The 22,228-nt window shown below is 37.7% G+C and overlaps 1 protein-coding gene across 8 annotated transcripts in view; it reads right to left on the bottom strand.

Annotated features, from left to right (window-relative positions):
• LOC120523590 (phosphorylase b kinase regulatory subunit alpha, liver isoform-like) overlaps positions 1 to 22,228 on the bottom strand; it is a 147,298-nt gene that overhangs the window by 79,495 nt on the left and 45,575 nt on the right. For all 8 annotated transcript variants that reach the window (XR_005632667.1, XR_005632666.1, XM_039745011.1 and 5 more), the window contains exons 2-7: positions 20,496 to 20,654; positions 15,952 to 15,999; positions 14,438 to 14,606; positions 4,359 to 4,441; positions 2,609 to 2,689; positions 1,357 to 1,455 (exon numbers count right to left, since the gene is read on the bottom strand). Coding sequence is in view for 6 of the 8 variants with exons in the window: in XM_039745011.1 (XP_039600945.1) it covers positions 1,357 to 1,455; positions 2,609 to 2,689; positions 4,359 to 4,441; positions 14,438 to 14,606; positions 15,952 to 15,999; positions 20,496 to 20,654 (639 nt within the window). In the remaining 2 variants the exon portion in view is untranslated. The remainder of the gene's footprint in view (positions 1 to 1,356; positions 1,456 to 2,608; positions 2,690 to 4,358; positions 4,442 to 14,437; positions 14,607 to 15,951; positions 16,000 to 20,495; positions 20,655 to 22,228) is intronic.

Raw genomic sequence — 22,228 nt, 5'->3', positions numbered from 1 at the left:
CCAGTTTGGAAAGAAGGTTTTATTTTTAAGTTTATAATTGTACTCAATATTCAGCCCATTTTAAAGAATTTGGTCAACTAGGGAAGGTATAGCATTCAACAAAATTAATGAAGCTTCTCTCTCTGCAGCTGCTACCTGACTTATCAGCAACATTAAAAAACCCTAACTTTTTGTAATTATAAATTAAACAACACTATTAAAAACCCATACTAAAGCTTGCCTAATATTTTAAATTCTTTAAAATACCCCGAAAACTTAAAAGCTATGTGAGTTACTTAGATGAAACAGCCTATATAAATTAATAGACCAATGTCTATATACAAATCACTGGGCTTCAAAGTTTGTCATATCTGTTGTGTTGTATGTGTGAAATGTGAGAACTAAAACATCTGAACTACATTCATTAGCAATATTTCAAAAAGAGCTACAACACATAGACTGATGGGCCAATAATTTGTGAGTGACTGTATATGTTTATATCTTGATGGCATGACGTTTCCAGTAGGGCACATTCCTTAATGTGTTTCAAAAAAAGAGTATTGGCATTGTGCACAACAAACTTAATTGTAGATGTTCTTTTCCAAATTATTAATTAAGAATAATTATGCAATGACAAATTTAAAGATATGTGGTAAAGGTCTTAAAAATGTAATAGCACAGGGCTGTGCGGAAAACAGTGGGGTCTTGAGCTGATATAGATCGAAAGAAGGTGGTGCAAAGTGACATCCAGAGACAAAGTAGGAGTTCGACACCAATTCACCTTGGACAGTGGGTCAGTTAGTAGGTAAGAGGTGGCAGGGAATAGCAAGATCTGCAATGGTAGAAAACATCTAAGGAGTACTAATGGTTTGGGAAGGAAGCTGAATCCTTGTAAATTATGTTACAGCTCACAAAGCCAAAAGTGTTCTTGGTGAGTTCTATTGGAAACACAAGAGGATATACCTGGAAGCTGTAATGTGTGTCTATTTGTTTGTGCACTGAGCTGAAGAGTGCAATGGTATAAGTTGCCATGAGAGGGCACTGTTGCTATACCATTCCAAGAATCAAAATTCTTGAGTACAACTAACATCTGGGAAAAGATAAAACACACAAAAGCTTCGCTTCCGATCTTCTCTCTCACTCTGTCCCTACAAGACTGAATTAAGTAGTTCCAACATATATGAATATGAATACTTTCATCTAGTACAATTATTTAAAAAAAGTGTCTCTAAGTTGAATTACATCACAAGTACCTCAGCAAGAAGTACTAAGATAAATCACTTTCTGCAAGTATTATTCATTAGAAGAGAAAATTGTGTAATTACCAATAATATTCATAAAGCAGCAGAAGTGTTTAATGCTTTAAACAATGACTACCTGACAATGCTCCACTTCATCAGGTAAAACATGGAGCACTGACTTGGGACCTCCATGTGCTCCAAACAAGTCAAGTTCATCAATGGCCTCCAAGGCTGCCTATTGTAAAATAGTAAATGACATTTGATCACTGTACTTAAATGTATTAATTTGTTATGCAGAACAGGTGACATCAGAATTACTGTACCTCATACTTCTCATATACAAGGTGATGTCTAATAATTAAAAGGACATAATTCTAATTTTAAAAAGTAATGTTTTAGAGTATGACTGTACCAGTGTTCACAAAGCCAGGTCCATAAAGATGTGGCTTAACAAGTTTGAGGTTGAGGAACTTCAGTGACAGCACATATTCCTGACCTCAACCCTAATGAACAACTTTGGGATGAATTTGAATTTGAATTTCGATTGTGGGCCAGGTCTTCTTACTCAACATCTGTACCTGACCTCAAAAATTCTCTTTTGGCTGAATAGCCATAAATTCCCACTTATACACTCCACAATTTTGTGGAAAGCCTTCCCAGAAGAGTGTAGGCTTTTGCAGTCATAAAGGGGTGGTGAGCTTAATATTAATGCCTGTGGTTTTGGAATGAGGTAATAAGCTGTCCAAAAAGCTCATATAGAATTAACGGTCAGGTGTTTTGGCCATATAGTATACAGTATTCAAAAATCTAGTTTATATTGAAAATGTCTCACTTATATGGCAAAATCACTTAATATCAACTACACAGTTGATATAGAAAGTCTCTCTCTTTTATACCAAGTATTCAGCTCATACTGCAAATGTCACACATATTTCAAATATCCATCTTAAATTTCATATATCTACTAGAGGTTATAGGGTATTACATTAAACACTAAAAAGTCTGAATTAGCATAGGTTTTTACAGGTCTAGTGGGCCAAAAATAGGTAGAAACCCCCAAAAACCTTGACATCTTGCATAACTAGACATCAGAACGAGGTGAACAATATATCTTATGTTGGGGCTTTTCTCATAATGAGTCAGGACAAAAAAAATGAAGTGATTTCAAAGGATTCATAAGTAATTGCTGTGAACAAAAAAAGGAATCTTTTCTTTACCCAAATGTTTAGTGGGAACATGCCCAAAGTCATGTAGATCAATTGCATCAGAGGTTTTAAAGAACAACTGTATGAACTACTGAAACATTTTATTATCTGTTCAAACAAACTACATGAGCTGAATTCATCCGGTTGTTTATATATATTTTATTTTCAGCCAATCACCAATACCTTGGCCATTCCAACAGAGCTACCATTCAGTTCTGCAATTCCTTGATTGGTTTTATCTCCACGCTCCCACATTCCATAATCCTGAAAAACAAATTCACTATAATCAGAAGTGATTTAAAATATACGATAATCATTCTTTGTTACAAAAGTGATTTTCAACCTCTTCTTGATTCATATTAAGTGTGAAAAGAAATGAATGCAATAAATAAAACATTACAAAAGACAATAAGAACTAATAATGAATAAACAATGGGCTACATTTGTATACAGCAGTTCACAATTACAAACTGAGAGATAGACACATGAATATCACTGTATGAAGCTTGTGATTAAGTAATAACACCTTGTATGCTATAGATTGTATTATACTTGGTCCACCTTCATCTCTTAAAAATAGTAATATTTTGGCACCTAAAACATTTTATTTATGGTCTTTTGTGGCTCTGATTTATGCATTTACTAAGTTGACTTTTTTTTCTCAATTGCTAGACTCTAGAGCTGGGAGCAAGAGTAGGCTATTGCGTTGATTTGCATTTATCTTAGTTACATTCTTACAACTAAAACTGCAATGTAGGACCTGGCCAGAAATTGAATTGCAGTCTCCTTGTCAGACCCTGCTCATAAGAGAAAAGGAAAACATTTTCAAGCCAGTAATAGAATAATGCCACTAGGAGGTAATGGATTCCCAAAAAGTAGCTGATCCAGAGACATAATTTGGAAAAGGGCCATGATGGACAACAGATAATTTAATTAGAGACCTCCAGCCAAATAAATGGTAAGCAGATCTGCTAACACATTTACAGACTTAGATGCTATGCAAATTGTTTGTTTGTTTACCTGTTCATCAACCCAACATCTACATATATGTCTTAGTGTTTATTGATTGTGAAAACGCAGATGGAGAAGAACTTATAGGATGCAAAACCCCTAACAGTGTTACTTACTGTACATGGAAAAACATTTTGTTTGGGGTTGCCACAGCAACATTCAGTTGGTGGCAGAAAGTAAATATCACCTGGACCAGTAAAGCAGAGGGAAATGTGAGATAAAGGAGAGGAAGCCAGGCCTGTGGAAGAAGCATCTATTTTTTGTTAACTAGAAATATGCACTTCACTATCCCTAGACGTGGTTACCCCAAAGACATTCCAGTAGATATGGTGACATCTGAAGATCAGCATAATTTCTTTTTTTATTTTGATATACTTTGTTTGTCCCTGTGGGGTAAATGTCTTTTTGCATGACCTTTGGGATCAAACCACAGGATCAGCCATCGTTCAGCACCCCAGAGATATTTTAAAGTTAAGAGATCAGTTGTCGAGTGGAATCCACATTGCTAAATGGTGAAGCTGAACTGGGTTTGTTATGTTGTGATAGTATGCATCATTACATTCTATATTTGCATCCATCCATTTTTTTTGTTGATAAGCATACAGCTTACTAAAACTGGACTATACTTTTAGAAGTGTCTTTTTTATTATGAATTGCTTGCATTTATTTTTCCCTTTCATCTTATACATACATTTATAACACAACAAGGATAATTCTGATTCATTTTAAGAACTTTATATTGTTCAAACATTTATTATTGCACTCTTGCTAGATACAGTGCCAGGCAGCAGAGATAAACCGACAGATCATTACGGGTAAAACTAACATATTATAAAGGATGAAACTCAGTTCTATCCAAAAGAAACTAAAACAACAACCAACAAGTTATAGCAATCAATAAATTTCAGTATAGAATACTTACTGCAACTTTGTAAGCTGCTTCAATATAAAATATCAGGTTCTGAATAAAATCTACTTCATCCAAATTTGAAATGATGCGCAGGCCTAAAAAAGGAAAAGATAAAGCAAGAAAGAAACAACTTGTTACAGTATGTGTACTGCCATGAGAATGGATGTATTGAGAGAGGCCCACAAGGCAGAGTATGGGACCATGAGATCAGCTTGAGTCAAAAATGTAGCCAGGGCCAAAAAAAGTAAGTCTGTAAATTGTTTGATAGTTTCAAAAATTTAAGCTAAACTCAAAGTTAAAATAAGATTAGCCAGAAGTTGAAATAGCAGAAAGAAGTATAAAAAACACACACTACGTCTTTTAGGAGATGACAAGAATGTTAGATATCACTTGACATGCTGTGGTGAGTTATAAAGCATCACAGGAATGATTTCATGAGCATGACTTTTGGGAGACTCACCCACTAAGAGATCGGTGCACATTGTGGCATGGCAATGGAACCACAAAATCGCCAGCCCAATGAAAAATAAAACAGAAACATGATATACTAGCCAACCCGCGGCGTACCATATGCTGCATAATCAGGCCGGTTTTTTTAATGATTTTTAAGCACAGGGAGAAAATTAACATTTGAAAAATCAGTAATGTAATAAATCAGCAAGAAAAGCAACATTGTAACAATGCACGGAACGAACCAACACACAATCGTCCGTGACTGAAAACTGGCAGACTGCAATCGTGCCTTCTCTTGCCAGACGGAGGGATGGGGGTGCACGGCGCAAAGTGTGGAACGGGAGGAGAGGAGAAGGACGTCCATTCAGCTCCCTCCGTCATGCTAGTCTGCTGAATTCTCGTTCAGTATGTATTGCCCACTCATGTGCCCACCTCCAACTCGTCACTTGAGTCATTGGCTGCTTTTCTAAATATAATCCACCAAGAAACCCGACCACGGTAGTAGCGAGGTGGGAGGGGGGTGTGCACAAAGGGTAGGGACGCAACCAGTAGGAGTGTATGAGTCACACTTAGTGGGAATTCCATGGTTTGCAGCCCGAATGGGGTTCAACGGCTTACCCACGCCTCTCTGCGCCGGGTAGACACACGCTCAATCTCATGCATAGTTATTTATTGAATGCTAAACACTTCTGGAAAGACACGGTTGTCTAAAACGGGTTGGTATGAGAATAAAACAGTGAATGAAATGAAAAGATGGAACTCTGGAGAGAGCAAAATACGACACAATAGTGAACCCACGGCATAACAAACACAGCATAATTATTTATTGATGGTTGAACACTTCTGGAAAGACACAGTTGTCTAAAAAGGGAGGGTTTGAGGATACAACAGAAAGTGAATGAAAAGATGGAACTCTGGAGAGAGCAACATAGAATTGTCCGTGAGTGAAGAAGACGCATGTTTGTCGCAGATGCGAATTGCTGTATGTAGCGTGTAAAACAGTTTGCTATGGTGCACGCGGTCGTGCGTCGTAACCGAAAACTCGGTTTTTAAAGACTGCTTACTTCATTGTGTTTTAACCTCAGTTGTAAAGGATTGTTTTAAGGATCCCATGGGATACCCCTCGCAAACTGTTTTACACGCTGCATATGGCGACTCACCTCCGCGAGAAACATGCCTCTATGAACAGACAAGGTGGCTCAGAGGTACATAAGGCCTCTACGACAGATGAATATAAATGACGCCGTTCTTTCTGTGTCGTCGCGCCCGAGTTGGTGGGCGTGGCTCTGCGAGTTGTCGTCGTATCCAATGGTCTTGGAGTTGGTGGGCATGGCTCCTCCCTGCGTGAGCCATAGGTGTCTTACTTGTCGGTGGCTTAGTGAATCCACGCCCCTTCTGGCATGCTTTCCATGGGTGTCTTGCCTTAGTGAATTATATATATAGATATAAACCATGCTATTAATAAAAATTTACATCTGTCCAAAGATAATAAAGTAAACAATAATAAATTTGGAATCTCTGTGATCCAAAACCACTACAAAGTTATAAGTGACTTTCATAAAAATTATTATACACACTATCAGATGAAGAACCATTTTTTTACTTTATCACCTCTTTCACATTTGCAACTTAAATTGCAGCCATTGTAATTCACAAGATTGGAGCACCTTTTTTTATTGCACATTATTTATGCCATTGTCCTTAATACAGATACCTGTCATTTTATTTTCTCCCTAACACACAGCTTTTCTAATAGCTCAGTTTTAGTCTGTACTGAATTAATTTAATTAAAATTAGAGAAAGAGCTAACCACTTTTTATTTTACATTTATATTTCTACTAGCTACATGAAAAACATAAACACATCTTAACTGATCATTCATATCTAATAATGGTTATAAATAAAGCAAATCTAAGTATCTAGAGTATAGTCAGTTGAATACAGAAAGTGTGACATGGTGGCCAAGTAATTTGAATTTTTTAATCACAAGATTTCTGGTTCACTTCCCACCTCTGACTTGCTGTTTGATCTTGAACAACTCACTTAATACATTTGTGCTGAATTGTACTGTATTCTGAACTTGCAATTCACCTTTGACAAATATTACAATTTGTGCAATAACACATATCTCAAAGGATAATATCTGAGTTTACCCACAATGGTTTGCCCAGAAATTTCCCTCCTCAACATTTTGTAGACTTGGGGCATGATCCATTCATTTCATGACGCCAGCCCTTCCTGCCATGTCTTCTTCTGTCTTCCCATTGGACTCTTTATCCAGGGGTTTCACTCCCCTTCCCGTCTTTATTACTGAAACACTGAACCTCCACCTCATTATTTTCTCATTCCTTTCAATTGTTCCTTCATGTTCTTTTTTCATTAGTCACATTTCATTCCCCGCCATTTTCCTTCTCACATAGCTGCACAAACACCTCCAGAGCCAGACAGTCTCCTTTAGAATTCTGCCAGTTTTTTTCTATATACACTTCATCCCTGTTACCAATAGAGTATACACTTCCAACACAGACATTTAAACTAATTAATTAAATTTTCCTATTTCCCATAAAAATAGCTCCTCTAGTGTTGCCTTATATCAGCATATAGCACCTCTCTGACACATTTGTTCAATAAAGAAATGCAGCTTTGTTGTCTAAAGACTATTCCTTATACACATTTTTTATAAACCCACTTCTAGTGGCCCATGCATGGAAGCAAGTGTCTCTGAACCACATTGTTGCATCTACTACATCGCCAAACATCTACTATCTCTGTGCTACCTGCTCCTTTACCATTATTAATCAACTCAGTGTTTTCTAAATTCTGCTTTAGGCCTTTCTTATGCCAGTTAGTGTGTCCACTTCAGTATCCTCTTATTTACTTTTGCTTTTAATCATCAATATAGGTTTACTGGCATACAAAAGCTTCCACTGTTGTCTCTTCTATACCTTATTGGTCACCAATACTCCATTACTACTGAGAACCGCACCAGACTTAGAACATGATGGCATCTGCTAATCTAGTCATTATTCATGTATAGTCATACAGACACTACGTAAGCTTTCATTCATACCTGTTTTTCTCAGTTTCCACCTCACCACTTAAACCAGCTGCCTACCATGTGCCCTTTCAAAATCAACAAACTGAAAAATGCACCTACTTTTATTATTACCTGATTTTTTTCTGCAGATTGTGTCTAAAAAAGTAATGTACTTTAACTTTTACTCATAATTATCTTAGGTATTAGATGCAGTATGGTAAGTTCCAAAACATTATACTGTATAATACTCTTGGTTACTGTATACAGTAGTCTTACATTTACCCCTTAACCTAAAAGCTGATCCACAAAGTAATTAACTAGAAAATCCAGACAGTCCACTAGGAAGGCAGACTTACTGCATGATTTCATTAAACACCATAATCTGTATAACTATTCAGAATCAAAGCATGTTTCTTGTGAAAAGATTACAAATTTTAAAAACATAATCGTGTATAAAAGCTTCATGGTTGTATATTATGCCAGTGTACATGTTCTTGTTGTTGCATTTTATAATTATACTTTTACATTTATATTAAAATTTACATTACTACAAAAAAGTAGTCACTTGGTATTTTTTTACCCTCTTATAATCCTCTGTACATATTTCACAGCATAATGGCCAACAGATGTCTGGTAACATAGGCCTCCTCAACTTGCCAATATAAAATCTCTCCTTTGTGGCGATGTCCTGATTGAATATCTCTCCATATCCATCAGAGACTGTTACCATGTTCTTGGGGAAATAATCTAAATGAGACTGTAGGAAATGAAAAGACATGTTTCTCTCAAGTGAAGAGACAAGCTCCTCATCTAGTCTCTCATAGTTTTCCATCTTTGTATTTCCAGGAAAATTGTGGAGCATAGTTTTTATACAGCTTGAATTTGAAATTTATGTCCTTGAAAAACTCATAGATATTAGAAGATACCTTCTTTTATTTTTGCACCTTTTGTTGTCTCAATAAAGTCAGGATGTGTGTTCTTTTACTGTTTGCTTACCTATTACCTGGTCAAGACAATGGATGCATCACTCTGACATTGTATTATCTGTATAAATTATCCATCCATCCAACATCCAACCCGCTATATCCTAACTACAGGGTCACTGGGGTCTGCAGGAGCCAATCCCAGCCAACACAGGGCACAAGGCAGGAAACAAACCCCGGGCAGGTCGCTCACACACACACACACCAAGCACACACTAGGGACAATTTAGAATCGCCAATGCACCTAACCTGCAAGTCTTTAAACTGTGGGAGAGGAAACCGGACTACCTGGAGGAAACCCACACAGACACGGGGGGAACATGCAAACTTCATGCAGGGAGGACCCAGGAAGCGAACCCAGGTCTCCAAACTGCAAGGCAGCAGTGCTACCCACTGTGCCACCGTGCTGCCATGTATAAACTATTTAAACAATGATTTTCTCTCTTCTGGACAATAAAAAGGCATCTTTCTAACCTTCAAAATATAAATACCTGGGCTTTCTTGAAAGAACAATAAGAGAGGAAAAAAATAATGATTGTGAGCAAAATATGTGTAGAAAATACTTGATTTTGGGTCGTTTCTGTCTTTACCTCTTTTCAGCTTAAACTATATACCATAAAACAAGTGTCACTCATTTTTAGAAATAATTGATTATTTTCAAAATGGCATTTTCACTGAATCCAATATCTTTTCAAAAACAGTTTGTGGTATAGAAAATCCAAATTCAGAAATAGATCCAGCATACATAAATCTATAAAATATACTGATATTTTTGCATGGAATTATTTTGGGACAGACCAGAGTTATATGAAATAAATATTACATGAGAATTTAAACATTTATATTAATAAAAAAAATAAAATAAAATAAACAAGGAATCAACACAAAAATGTAATAAAATTTTATTGATAGTTTTAGTTCAGCATATTTTGATTGGCATAACAGGCATACAATATACAGTGCATCTGGAAAGTATTCACAGCGCATCCCTTTTTCCACATTTTGTTATGTTACAGCCTTATTCCAAAATGGATTAAATTCATTTTTTTCCTCAGAATTCTACACACAACACCCCATAATGACAACGTGAAAAACGTTTACTTGAGGTTTTTGCAAATTTATTAAAAATAAAACAATTGAGAACGCACATGTACTCACAGCCTTTGCCATGAAGCTCAAAATTGAGCTCAGGTGCATCCTGTTTCCCCTGATCATCCTTGGGATGTTTCTGCAGCTTAATTGGAGTCCACCTGTGGTAAATTCAGTTGATTGGGAATGATTTGGAAAGGTACACACCTGTCTATATAAGGTCCCACAGTTGACAGTTCATGTCAGAGCACAAACCAAGCATGAAGTCAAATGGAATTGTCTGTAGACCTCCGAGACAGGATTGTCTCGAAGCACAAATCTGGGGAAGGTTAAAGAAAAATTTCTGCTGCTTTGAAGGTCCCAATGAGTACCGTGGCCTCCATCATCCGTAAGTGGAAGAAGTTCAAAACCACCAGGACTCTTCCTAGAGCTGGCCGGCCATCTAAACTGAGCGATTGGGGGAGAAGGGCCTTAGTCAGGGAGGTGACAAAGAACCCGATGGCCACTCTGTCAGAGCTCCAGAGGTCCTCTGTGGAGAGAGAAGAACCTTCCAGAAAGACAACCATCTCTGCAGCAATCCACCAATCAGGCCTGTATGGTAGAGTGGCCAGACGGAAGCCACTCCTTAGTAAAAGGCACATGGCAGCCCGCCTGGAGTTTGTCAAAAGGCACCTGAAGGACTTTCATACCATGAGAAACAAAATTCTCTGGTCTGATGAGACAAAGATTGAACTCTTTGGTGTGAATGCCAGGCGTCACGTTTGGAGGAAACCAGGCACCACTCATCACCAGGCCAATACCATTCCTACAGTGAAGCATGGTGGTGGCAGCATCATGCTGTGGGGATATTTTTCAGCGACAGGAACTGGGAGACTAGTCAGGATAAAGGAGAAGATGACTGCAGCAATGTACAGACATCCTGGATGAAAACCTGCTCCAGAGTGCTCTTGACCTCAGACTGGGGCGATGGTTCATCATTCAGCAGGACAACGACCCTAAGCACACAGTCAAGATATCAAAGGAGTGGCTTCAGGACAACTCTGTGAATGTCCTTGAGTGGCCCAGCCAGAGCCCAGACTTGAATCCGATTGAACATCTCTAGATGCTCAAAGGATAATATCTGAGTTTACCCACAATGGTTTGCCCAGAAATTTCCCTCCTCAACATTTTGTAGACTTGGGGCATGATCCATTCATTTCATGACGCCAGCCCTTCCTGCCATGTCTTCTTCTGTCTTCCCATTGGACTCTTTATCCAGGGGTTTCACTCCCCTTCCCGTCTTTATTACTGAAACACTGAACCTCCACCTCATTATTTTCTCATTCCTTTCAATTGTTCCTTCATGTTCTTTTTTCATTAGTCACATTTCATTCCCCGCCATTTTCCTTCTCACATAGCTGCACAAACACCTCCAGAGCCAGACAGTCTCCTTTAGAATTCTGCCAGTTTTTTTCTATATACACTTCATCCCTGTTACCAATAGAGTATACACTTCCAACACAGACATTTAAACTAATTAATTAAATTTTCCTATTTCCCATAAAAATAGCTCCTCTAGTGTTGCCTTATATCAGCATATAGCACCTCTCTGACACATTTGTTCAATAAAGAAATGCAGCTTTGTTGTCTAAAGACTATTCCTTATACACATTTTTTATAAACCCACTTCTAGTGGCCCATGCATGGAAGCAAGTGTCTCTGAACCACATTGTTGCATCTACTACATCGCCAAACATCTACTATCTCTGTGCTACCTGCTCCTTTACCATTATTAATCAACTCAGTGTTTTCTAAATTCTGCTTTAGGCCTTTCTTATGCCAGTTAGTGTGTCCACTTCAGTATCCTCTTATTTACTTTTGCTTTTAATCATCAATATAGGTTTACTGGCATACAAAAGCTTCCACTGTTGTCTCTTCTATACCTTATTGGTCACCAATACTCCATTACTACTGAGAACCGCACCAGACTTAGAACATGATGGCATCTGCTAATCTAGTCATTATTCATGTATAGTCATACAGACACTACGTAAGCTTTCATTCATACCTGTTTTTCTCAGTTTCCACCTCACCACTTAAACCAGCTGCCTACCATGTGCCCTTTCAAAATCAACAAACTGAAAAATGCACCTACTTTTATTATTACCTGATTTTTTTCTGCAGATTGTGTCTAAAAAAGTAATGTACTTTAACTTTTACTCATAATTATCTTAGGTATTAGATGCAGTATGGTAAGTTCCAAAACATTATACTGTATAATACTCTTGGTTACTGTATACAGTAGTCTTACATTTACCCCTTAACCTAAAAGCTGATCCACAAAGTAATTAACTAGAAAATCCAGACAGTCCACTAGGAAGGCAGACTTACTGCATGATTTCATTAAACACCATAATCTGTATAACTATTCAGAATCAAAGCATGTTTCTTGTGAAAAGATTACAAATTTTAAAAACATAATCGTGTATAAAAGCTTCATGGTTGTATATTATGCCAGTGTACATGTTCTTGTTGTTGCATTTTATAATTATACTTTTACATTTCATTTTGGAATAAGGCTGTAACATAACAAAATGTGGAAAAAGGGATGCGCTGTGAATACTTTCTGGATGCACTGTATGTTAATTTGACTGTACAACTAGTCATATAAATGAATTAATTCACATTCATTTGTATTTGTCAAGCTGCATTTTAATAACAAAACAAAAAATGTGTTCTTTTGCAGACAGCAAAGTAGAATGAGCAAGAGGATGAATTGAAGACCACAAACTAACCAGGCGTCTACTGACTCACTATGGAACTCTAAACAAACCAATTAATCTGCTAGTTCTACAGTATTAGACATATAAAATTAACTGTGAGCGGCACAGTACTATAGTGGTTAACACTGCTGCCTCACAGGGTTTACAGTAAGTCCCAGCTTGGTAATTTTCTATGCAAAAGTTTGTACATTCTTCTTGTTTTTCTGTGAATTTTCTCTAAGTATACCAGTCTTCCTCCTGTATCTTAGACACAGGTCACATTAATTAATGATTCTATAATTGATCTGTCAAAATAAATGTGAGTGAGCTGTGCCTCCTCCTCCAATTGCCCTTCTGACGACACAGAACTAGATCAAGTGGCCTGAATATGAGTGGAATCAACTTCTCTATATCCTTGTCATATGCAAGTTGCTTTTCATGTCAGAATGAATGTAGGTATTAATTTTCTGATTCACCTTTATCAAAAAAAACAACAACATGGACATTAATCTCTCCCATATTAAAAATAGATGAAATAGTACTATGTGTTTCAAATGTATGTACAACTCTTCAGTGTAATTGCACTGAACAAAATTAAAATAAAAATCCATGAGTTGCTGAACATGCATGTAGTTTTGCAGGCCATTCTTTTTTGGTTTGATATCTTTTTTTAATAAACATACTATGTATTTCAGAATCCTGTATTTATTAATATAACATAACATAACATTTTAAATCAAGTTAATCCAGTTCAGGGTCACTACAGGCAAGACAGCAACTAGCCCAGTAAAGGGCAGCAGTCCATCACTGGGCCTATTCACCCACACTAACAAAAGGTCAACCTGCAATCTTCAATTAACTTCACATTAATGTCTTTGCAGAATCAGAAAAAGGCACATTTGTGCTCCAACTGCAGAAAATCTGAGAAAACTGAAAATCATTTTTTCTAGCAAGATATGATTCTGCTTGTGGGTGACATGACAGAGCTGCAGTTAATGTTTCTTCTCTATGTAGCCAATATCTTGGATGCAAACCCTGAATCCAGTTGTTGCCCAATTCCCCTATCTGCTTGGGTTTTCCTCAAGGTTCAGGTTTCTTGACAATACCCAAAGATGCTCCAGTTAAGTTTACTGGGAGTTAAAAATTTATCCACATGTGAATGTGGGTACATGTCTGAATGGATCCTGCAATGGACTGGTGGTCCAACTAAGGTTGTTCCCTGCTTTGAGCCCAGTACTGCTCTCTCCTCAGTGACCCTAAACTGGGTTATGGAGGTTTGAGAATGTGTGATTCTGTTCATATCACTTAATAAAATAGTGGCCAGTAATATATAATGTTAAAATCACAACTTTAAGTAGGGAAAGTCCTATGCTATATGCCTCGGATTTTTGAAATGACCTACATATTGCACATTCGCAGCTGTGCCAGTCCTTTCTTTCTATGAGCTTATTAAAATATGTAACTGCCAATAATGCTTAAATATAGGGTGAATGTCAATTCCAGCTATATTGACTGAACTTTCCAACCTCATTAGATAGAGTTTTTAGCATCCCTTTGGATGCAAGAGTAATCAAAAAATTCTAAGAGTAACTGAAAATAACAGTGTTCAAACAATGCAAAGCAATACATTTTGAGAAACACAGATGTAACCATTTCTTAGATGAGAATTGCTTAACATATCCTATAAAAGAAAATAATGGCGTTATTCAATTCAACAACCACTCTACTTACACATTATTCACACCCTCCTTTCTTAAATTATGACCAGGTTCATTTTCAGCATCTTACCTGAAGCTGTCATCTGAGCCAGAAAAAGGAGGTAGAGAGATGTAGCATCCACTTGTAGGTGCCCCCATTGGTCATCTCCAACCACTGTGCTGCAAGTGCTTGTGGAGTACTTTGCATGAAGGCAGTCTTTTGTACTCTGTGTATGCTTAAACTTTTCCACTTTCTCCACCTGAAACAAAGATTTTGCTTATACAACTTATAGAAAATGATGCTACACTCTTAACTTACTGTTTAAAGTTACAATATTTTGAATTATATAATCTCTATGACTTATAATCAACAGAGGTAGGCATTAGCATGACAGAAATGTATCCAGAAAGCAAAACCAGTCTACTAAATGCCAAAGAAACCAACTGCATGAAACCAGAGACTCCCTGGAAATCTACACAGACAAAGCAAAAACCGTCAAAATCAAAAAAAAGCAACTAAACTGAGGGCAATAAGGTGGCAAAGATCTACAAATAAAAATTTACTCCTGAAAATATTGTGAATTATAAACATAATGTCACTGTCAGATTTATATAAACCAATCAACAAATAAAAATGCTAAACATTTACAACAGAAGAAATTTCCATTGAAAGAGGCAAGAGATGAATTTAAAATAATTGTAAAAACAAATATCAAATTCTTTTAAAGACCTTTATCTGTAATTTTCATCTATTTTATTTTGAAAAAAATATTTCAATGAACAGCTGAATTTGGAGAGTATTTGACCTAAGATATACAGTTTTCCAGTCACAACAAACTTTCATTCAGGCCACACACAGTCAAGTCTGCAAGCCAATTCCCCTTTTTCACTTTCACTTGCAACACAAAGTGGCAGAAGAAGCAACATCTGATAAAAAATTCATATCTTTTGTTTTCGAAAAGCCAATAACAGCTTGATTTCATGTTAGCATTTTTAATAGCTTTATGAAAAAGGTGGTGATACACTACAAGACATTCAGTAGATACATTCATGGCTTTAAATGATTTATTCCTTTTAAACACTAGTTAGTTTAACACAGGATCACAAATAGCCAGAGCATATCCCCACAACATTTGGTAAAAGGCAAGAATCAACCAATAGATGGAATGCTAGACCTTCACAGGGCATACTTATACTGGGCTAAATGAGAATTGTCAATCAACACATTTTCAATGTTAGGAAAAAACTGAGAACCTGCTGAAAACTACCATAAACATGAAGGGAATATGCAAACTCGATACATACTAGTGACCATGTTGGGACTCAAAACTGAGATTCTGAAGCCATGAGAATGTATGTTTGACAAGTACACCTCAGTGTCAATCTCATTCTGTACAGTATACATTATTTTTAATACATATGTAAAACAATTTTTGAATATAAAGGCTTAATTCGGTTTGATTTAAGTAGCGCTTAGTGCTTATTATATTCTTTTTCAAGCAAATCAAGACTAAAGTGAAGAAAAATTTCATAAAAAACTGAAAATGTACAAGACATTATATCATTACTGTAAGATGGGAGGAACTAGAAATAAACCTTACTCACCTGCCTCATCATACACTGCAATAATCCCTGCATCAGTTTGACAACGCTCTGAAATACAAACCAGATTTATATTTCTAGTGTCTGCCAGTGAGAAATAAACAAAATTGAAATTTTTCCTAGAAGAAAGTAATCTACACTTGTTCAACATAAATATTATTATACATAAATATAGACTGTTTAGACATGGGTAGAGTAGTACTCTTGCTTTCACTGAGAGCCCAATGAATCAAAAAATTAAAGTAAATATCCAAAAATGCAGAATCTCTCCTTCATTGTTTATTTTATACAGTCCCCCTTACCATAAGCTTGGTGTGAAACTAACAAAAGCAAAAAAACATATCTGTCTAAATCCATGGCCAACATCTTAGCTGCTGCCTTCAATAAATTACATTCTTGTTTATTAACTTGTAGATAATTTTTCACATACTTGTTCCTGTCATCTACAATGGCTGAAATCTGCTTTTCCACTTTTTGTCAAGCCAATGTTCATACTGACTAATGTTTTTATGGAGTATGTCATTCCTCTACAACTGTAATATTATTGATCTGATTACGTACCATGTAATACTACTTATTATAAAATATTCTATCAAACTAACAAAATAAAATAATATATTGTTAGACTGGTCTAGCACTTCTGCAAATTTGTGTTTGTGAACAACTAGCTGAAAGGTTTTATCATTTTTGCCTATTTTTTTTTACAGGTGGTGTTTGGTTATGTACTAAATAAAGCAGTGTGACACATTTGAGATCCACAAACTGGGAAAGAGTAGACACACTCTCTTTGGCAGAAGAATGAACATTACCTTTTTTGTTGTTCTATCTTGCCACCTACTGGCAGAAACATACATATCAGAATTTAGAATTTTGTATTTTTTAGCATATACCGTATATCCACTGTTCATTTTGTAAACCTGCTTACTCCAATTTAGAGAAACAACTTTTTAATAGATGCTCTCTACCATAGCCACAATCTTCCAATAGCCAGTCACCCCAACACCATCACTTCCCCGTATATATTTTACTTCAGACACTTCAACTGGCATGGCAAATGATGAGTCCATCTCTGATTATTAGTACGGTCTATCTTTAACTGGTTACCAAGAGAGGAGACAAATGAAGAGGCTGCACACAGGAAAAGCTGCTGAACTGGATGGAAACAGTCCTGACATCTTTCAGTACTTAAGGCTAGTGCTGACAAACTGTGTTGTATCCTATATCAACTGTTCAGTTTGTTACTAAGGCTCCAAGAATGTGTCACTGTTGTGGAAAACATCCTTCATTCTTCCAGTTCCAAAGATGGAAGGCACCTCTTCATCTAATGAGCACAGACTAATGGTCCCTACTTTCCACATCATTAAAAACGTTGAGACGCTTGTCCTGGACCATATGAGTCCACGTGTGAAAGGACACTTTGACTCTGTGACTTACCTTTCAGACAAAGATTGGAGTGGAAGACACAGTTATCTATCTGCTGAACAAGGCTTATTCAAATCTGGATAAAGCTGACAACACTGTTGCAAGTGCGAAACACATGTCATGTACTGTTTGTATTATTTGGCAGATACTATATAACATATTGTGACAGATAGGGGGCACTCTTGCTCCCTTGAACCCCTGTCCACAACTCCAAACACCAGGTAAAAGTCCACAAATTGACTTTATTAATCTTCCACAGTGCACAAAGCACCCTCTCCTCCACTATTCTCATAAACAATCACAAATACAATCCTCCACTCCCAGACACGTTGCCACCCTTCCACCCAGCTCAGCTCACCGTCTGGGAGCTCCCATAGTCCTTTTATATCTCCTGACCCGGAAGTGTTCTCCATCCCCAGTCCATGTGACTCTCAATCACTTCCGGGTCAGGTACAAGTCCTTTTCTTCACCCCGGAAGCACGTCATTCCTCCTGTCCACGTGTGCTTCCGGGGCTTAGGGAAAATACTTGTTATTCCTCCCTGCAACATCCCCTAGTGGCCCCCACGGCATCCAGCAGGGCTGCGTATACAAACTACATTGTCCATGATGCCCTGCTGGTCTTCTGGGGACCTCCATACTGCAAGGAAGGCTCTAACTGGTGGCTTGGGGGTATTGGCCGGGATAAACGGCCGGCCATCCACCACATATATATATATATATATATATATATATATATATATATATATATATATATATATATATATATATATATATATATATATATATATATATATATATTGTGAAGGACAGTCGGGTCCCATGCCCGGTAGGGACGCCTCTGCTGCTTATGTTCCGGGGGAGCCGCCATGGGAAGTCCAATACCTCCCCCGGGATGCTTGGTGGCAGCCTCCCTGGCCGTCGGTGACTCCCCAACCACCCGCAGGGCTCCATGGGAGATGGAGTCCTCCACAGCTTGGTTGGGGCCCGGCGTGGTCGCTAGGGGGAGCTGCCTGCTTCCCACAGCCCGGCTGGACGAGCTTTCAGCCCCACCCGGAGGTGCAATCGGGACCAGGTGGTTACTCACCTGGAATGCTTCCGGGTGGGCTATAAAAGGGCCCAGCCACCACCACTCGGCGAGCCAGAGTTGGGAGGAAGAAGGAGACGAAGCTTGCCTGGGAGGAGTGGTGGAGAATTGTGAGTTTGTGCTTTGGGACTGTGTTTGGGACTGTGTTGGGCCTGTGGGACACGGGAAGGCGTGTGCCCACGGCTGAAGAAAATAAAACCTGTGTGTTGTTGTACACGCTTGCCTCTGCGTGGTCTGTGCCGGGTCGGGCGCTATATAGCGCCTTTCACAATATATATATATATACACACACACACAGTATACGAGGGGGTACCCAAAAATTAACGGAATCTGTACCTGGCACGAAGTCTACACTTAGTTGCGAATTTCGCCGTTATGTGTAGCATACTTGCAGTATTCTGTGGCAGTTCAGTTCGTACACCATTCCGTGTCGGCTTTTCTTGGTGCTTATTAAACATATCCTGTGATTTTTGTGATGGGTGATCATAAACAACAGCATTAAATTTTGCTTTCTCTTTCGGAAAACAGCTGCTGAAACTGTACTGATATGCTTGAAACTGCTTTTTAAAAAGAAGCTTTAAGTAAAAAACACGAGGGAAAATGTCACTTGAAGACCAACCAAGATCTGTCTGACCTTCCACAATTAGGAAAGACAAAAATCTAGAAAAAGTTTGCAATGCAATTTATGAAGAGATTTCTGAATTGACTTGTGTCTTGGAGTTCTTGCCACCTTTCTTACTCGCCTGATCTTGCTCTGCGCGACTTTTTCTTGTTCCCGCATATGAAAAAAGAACTCAAAGGAAAGAATTTTTGTACCGTGGAGGAAGTCAAAGAAAAATCACTGCAGGCATTGGACAACGTTCCTCTTCAGCAATTCCAAAAGTTTTTCCACCAGTGGGAAAACCGTTGGGACAAGTGCATTCATTCACATGGAGAGTACTTTGAAGGAGACTAAAGTTTCAGTAAGTAAAAATTATTAAAATTTTTTTTCTTCAATTCTGGTTATTTTTGGGTACCCCCTCACTATAAATATAATTGCGCTCACAGAGTTCCAGGGTCACACATTAGCTGTGCGATAATTGTAGGCGTGACACTGGCTTGTTTAATTGTTTGAAATTCTGCAGTTAGCAGTCTTTTTTGTTTCTAATTTCCGTGCAGATGCTTTTCACTGTATTCTTCAACGAAGAAGACAGTACAGCCTTGTAAACATTAATAAATCTTTCATTATTATTATTATTATCTCATCATTACTATTATTATTATTTCAAAGGGTTGCATGTGCTTTCTTTTTCAGTAGTGTGAGGGGAGGGCTCCTTTAAGGCTTGTTTTAGATATTAGCTGCAGCACATGACTAATAGTGCATGCAAATTAACTATGTGGCACTGTGCTGCCAGTGCACAGAGATCAATGCTATATTTCCAGAGGCAGTGCTCATAATATTGTTATTGTGATCAGCTAATGTACCCCTCAAATGAACATTTGTCTAAGCTGGGAAAATATTTGGTGAACAAGAGCACCGGTGAATAAAGCATATTCATTACAAAAAATGCTTTGGTATATTCCGTTGATAAACACTATTTAGCAGAAGTGTGTCAAGAAACTACCTTTATAACTCCTCACTGTGACTGTTCTCTTATCATTACCCAAGTCAGACTATTGTTTAAACTTTTGTAATTCATGAATGTGTTTTGGGGGTTTTGTTGTTTGTAATATTTCAATATTTCTTGAAATTCTGCAAATATCTCCTTAATAAAGTTCTATCTATCTATCTATCTATCTATCTATCTATCTATCTATCTATCTATCTATCTATCTATCTATCTATCTATCTAAGTAGCTTCAGGGGCACACTAAAGCACAACAAATTTAATGTTGCTAACTAACTTCATGTACATGAATAAATCATAGGATATTGTGAACAAAATCTGTAAAACTGATGGTTCACCTCAGGGCATAGTGATAAATACTTTTGGCATATGAAATGTAGTCATCTACAGCAACTACTAATTGTGAATTAAACGTAAACGGTAAAAGAGATACCTGTTCCAGTTCATAGGCTTTGGCCTTATCTTCATCTTGATCAGCATTCTTTCGGTATGCCATTCCCAATCCCCAGACTGCCAGGATGCTGTAGACATTATCTCGGACCCAAGCATCTTTCTGTTCCTGACTTGCTGGCAGCAGGCCTGTTACAGGGTTCTGGAAAGTTGGAAGATAGACAGTGAATATGTTGAAATTATGCCAAACACATAAAGTTATTACAATTAGTGAATTACAGAATTGGGAAATGGAAAATGGGTAGATGGATGGATGAAATAAATTATTTATATAGCAGTATCAGGTCTGGTTTCTGCTATAAGCCCATTAATGCTAGGATAGATACTGGCTTTCCACAACCCTAAAGCAGACTATGTGTATTCATTCATAAATTGAAGGATGAATATTAATGCTAGATAACAGACACATTTCTTGGTTGAATGCCTATTTATGCGTTTCTAGTCTGAAATTGTTGTTATTAATATAGTGCATCCATCCATTATTCAACCCGCTACATCCTAACTACAGGGTCACGGGGGTCTGCTATAGCCAATCCCAGCCAACACAGGGCACAAGGCAGGAAACAAACCTCGGGCAGGGCACATACACACACAACCCAGCACAATTTAGGATCGCCAATGAATGTCTTTGGACTGTGGGAGGAAACTGGAGTGCCCAGAGAAAACCCACGCAGACACGGAGAGAACATGCAAACTCCACGCAGGAAGGACCCGGGAAGCGAACCCAGGTCTTCTAACTGCAAGGCAGCAGCACTACCCACTGCGCCACGGTGCCACCCTAACATAGTGCAATATAGTTAAAATTAAAGGTACTGATAAGATAAACTACACTCTCCTACTCACATATGAATCTCTGTTTAAAGTTCATATTGGTCAATTTGACACAAGTTATTGACAAATTGTTTTTAAGTATTGTCTGATCATGTCAGTACTACTAACAAAACTCTGCCATTTGTTTACAGCTATCATAATGGGATGTTGAGGGGGCTCACATTATGACATTCCAAAAAATGACCCACAGAACATTTGTTCTGAATTCCACTGGAACTACAGTAATGCTCCCCTTTTGCTTGACCAAACCCCACATGTGCCACATTGTAGCAAAGATTAGTATTTCTCAAGTGACAAAAGTTTACAATTCAAAGCTCAGATATATTTTGAGCATTAGATAGATAGATAGAGAAGAGACCAATTGTGATGGCTAGATGACTGAGTCAGAGCATCTCCAAAATGGCAAGTCTTGATGAGTGCTCCTGGTATGCAGTGATTAGTATCTACACAAAGTAGTCTAAGGATGGGCAACTGGTGAACCAGCTACTGGGTCACGAACACCCAAGGCTCATTAACACGCAACCGTCTGGTTCAATCTCACAGAAGATCTACTTTAGGACAATTTGCTGAAAAACATAATGTAGACCACGAGAAAAGGTTATCTGAACAAACAGTGCATTGCAGCTTGTTTTAGTACTTTAATTATCCCCAAGGGAATATTTAGCACGAGACAAAGCAAAGCATTTCATATTGACAAAATGTGTGTGTAATTACTGTATGTTGCAAGATGGAAAAATCTAAACCAGAGTTAAAATTACCATCATTGAGAACATTATAATTGAGGCAGTGCTATTAGCTGGGAATTCCTCACTTCTCTTAATAAATCTTAACTGCTAAACTGAACAGCTTTAAGTCTTTTACACTCTACTTGCTGCTTATTTTAGG

Source organism: Polypterus senegalus, chromosome 2 (genome assembly GCF_016835505.1).
Source record: "Polypterus senegalus isolate Bchr_013 chromosome 2, ASM1683550v1, whole genome shotgun sequence".
NCBI lineage: Eukaryota > Metazoa > Chordata > Cladistia > Polypteriformes > Polypteridae > Polypterus > Polypterus senegalus.
The sequence above is the reverse complement of the archived record's forward strand: the minus strand, read 5'-3'. Positions and strand labels throughout refer to the sequence as shown.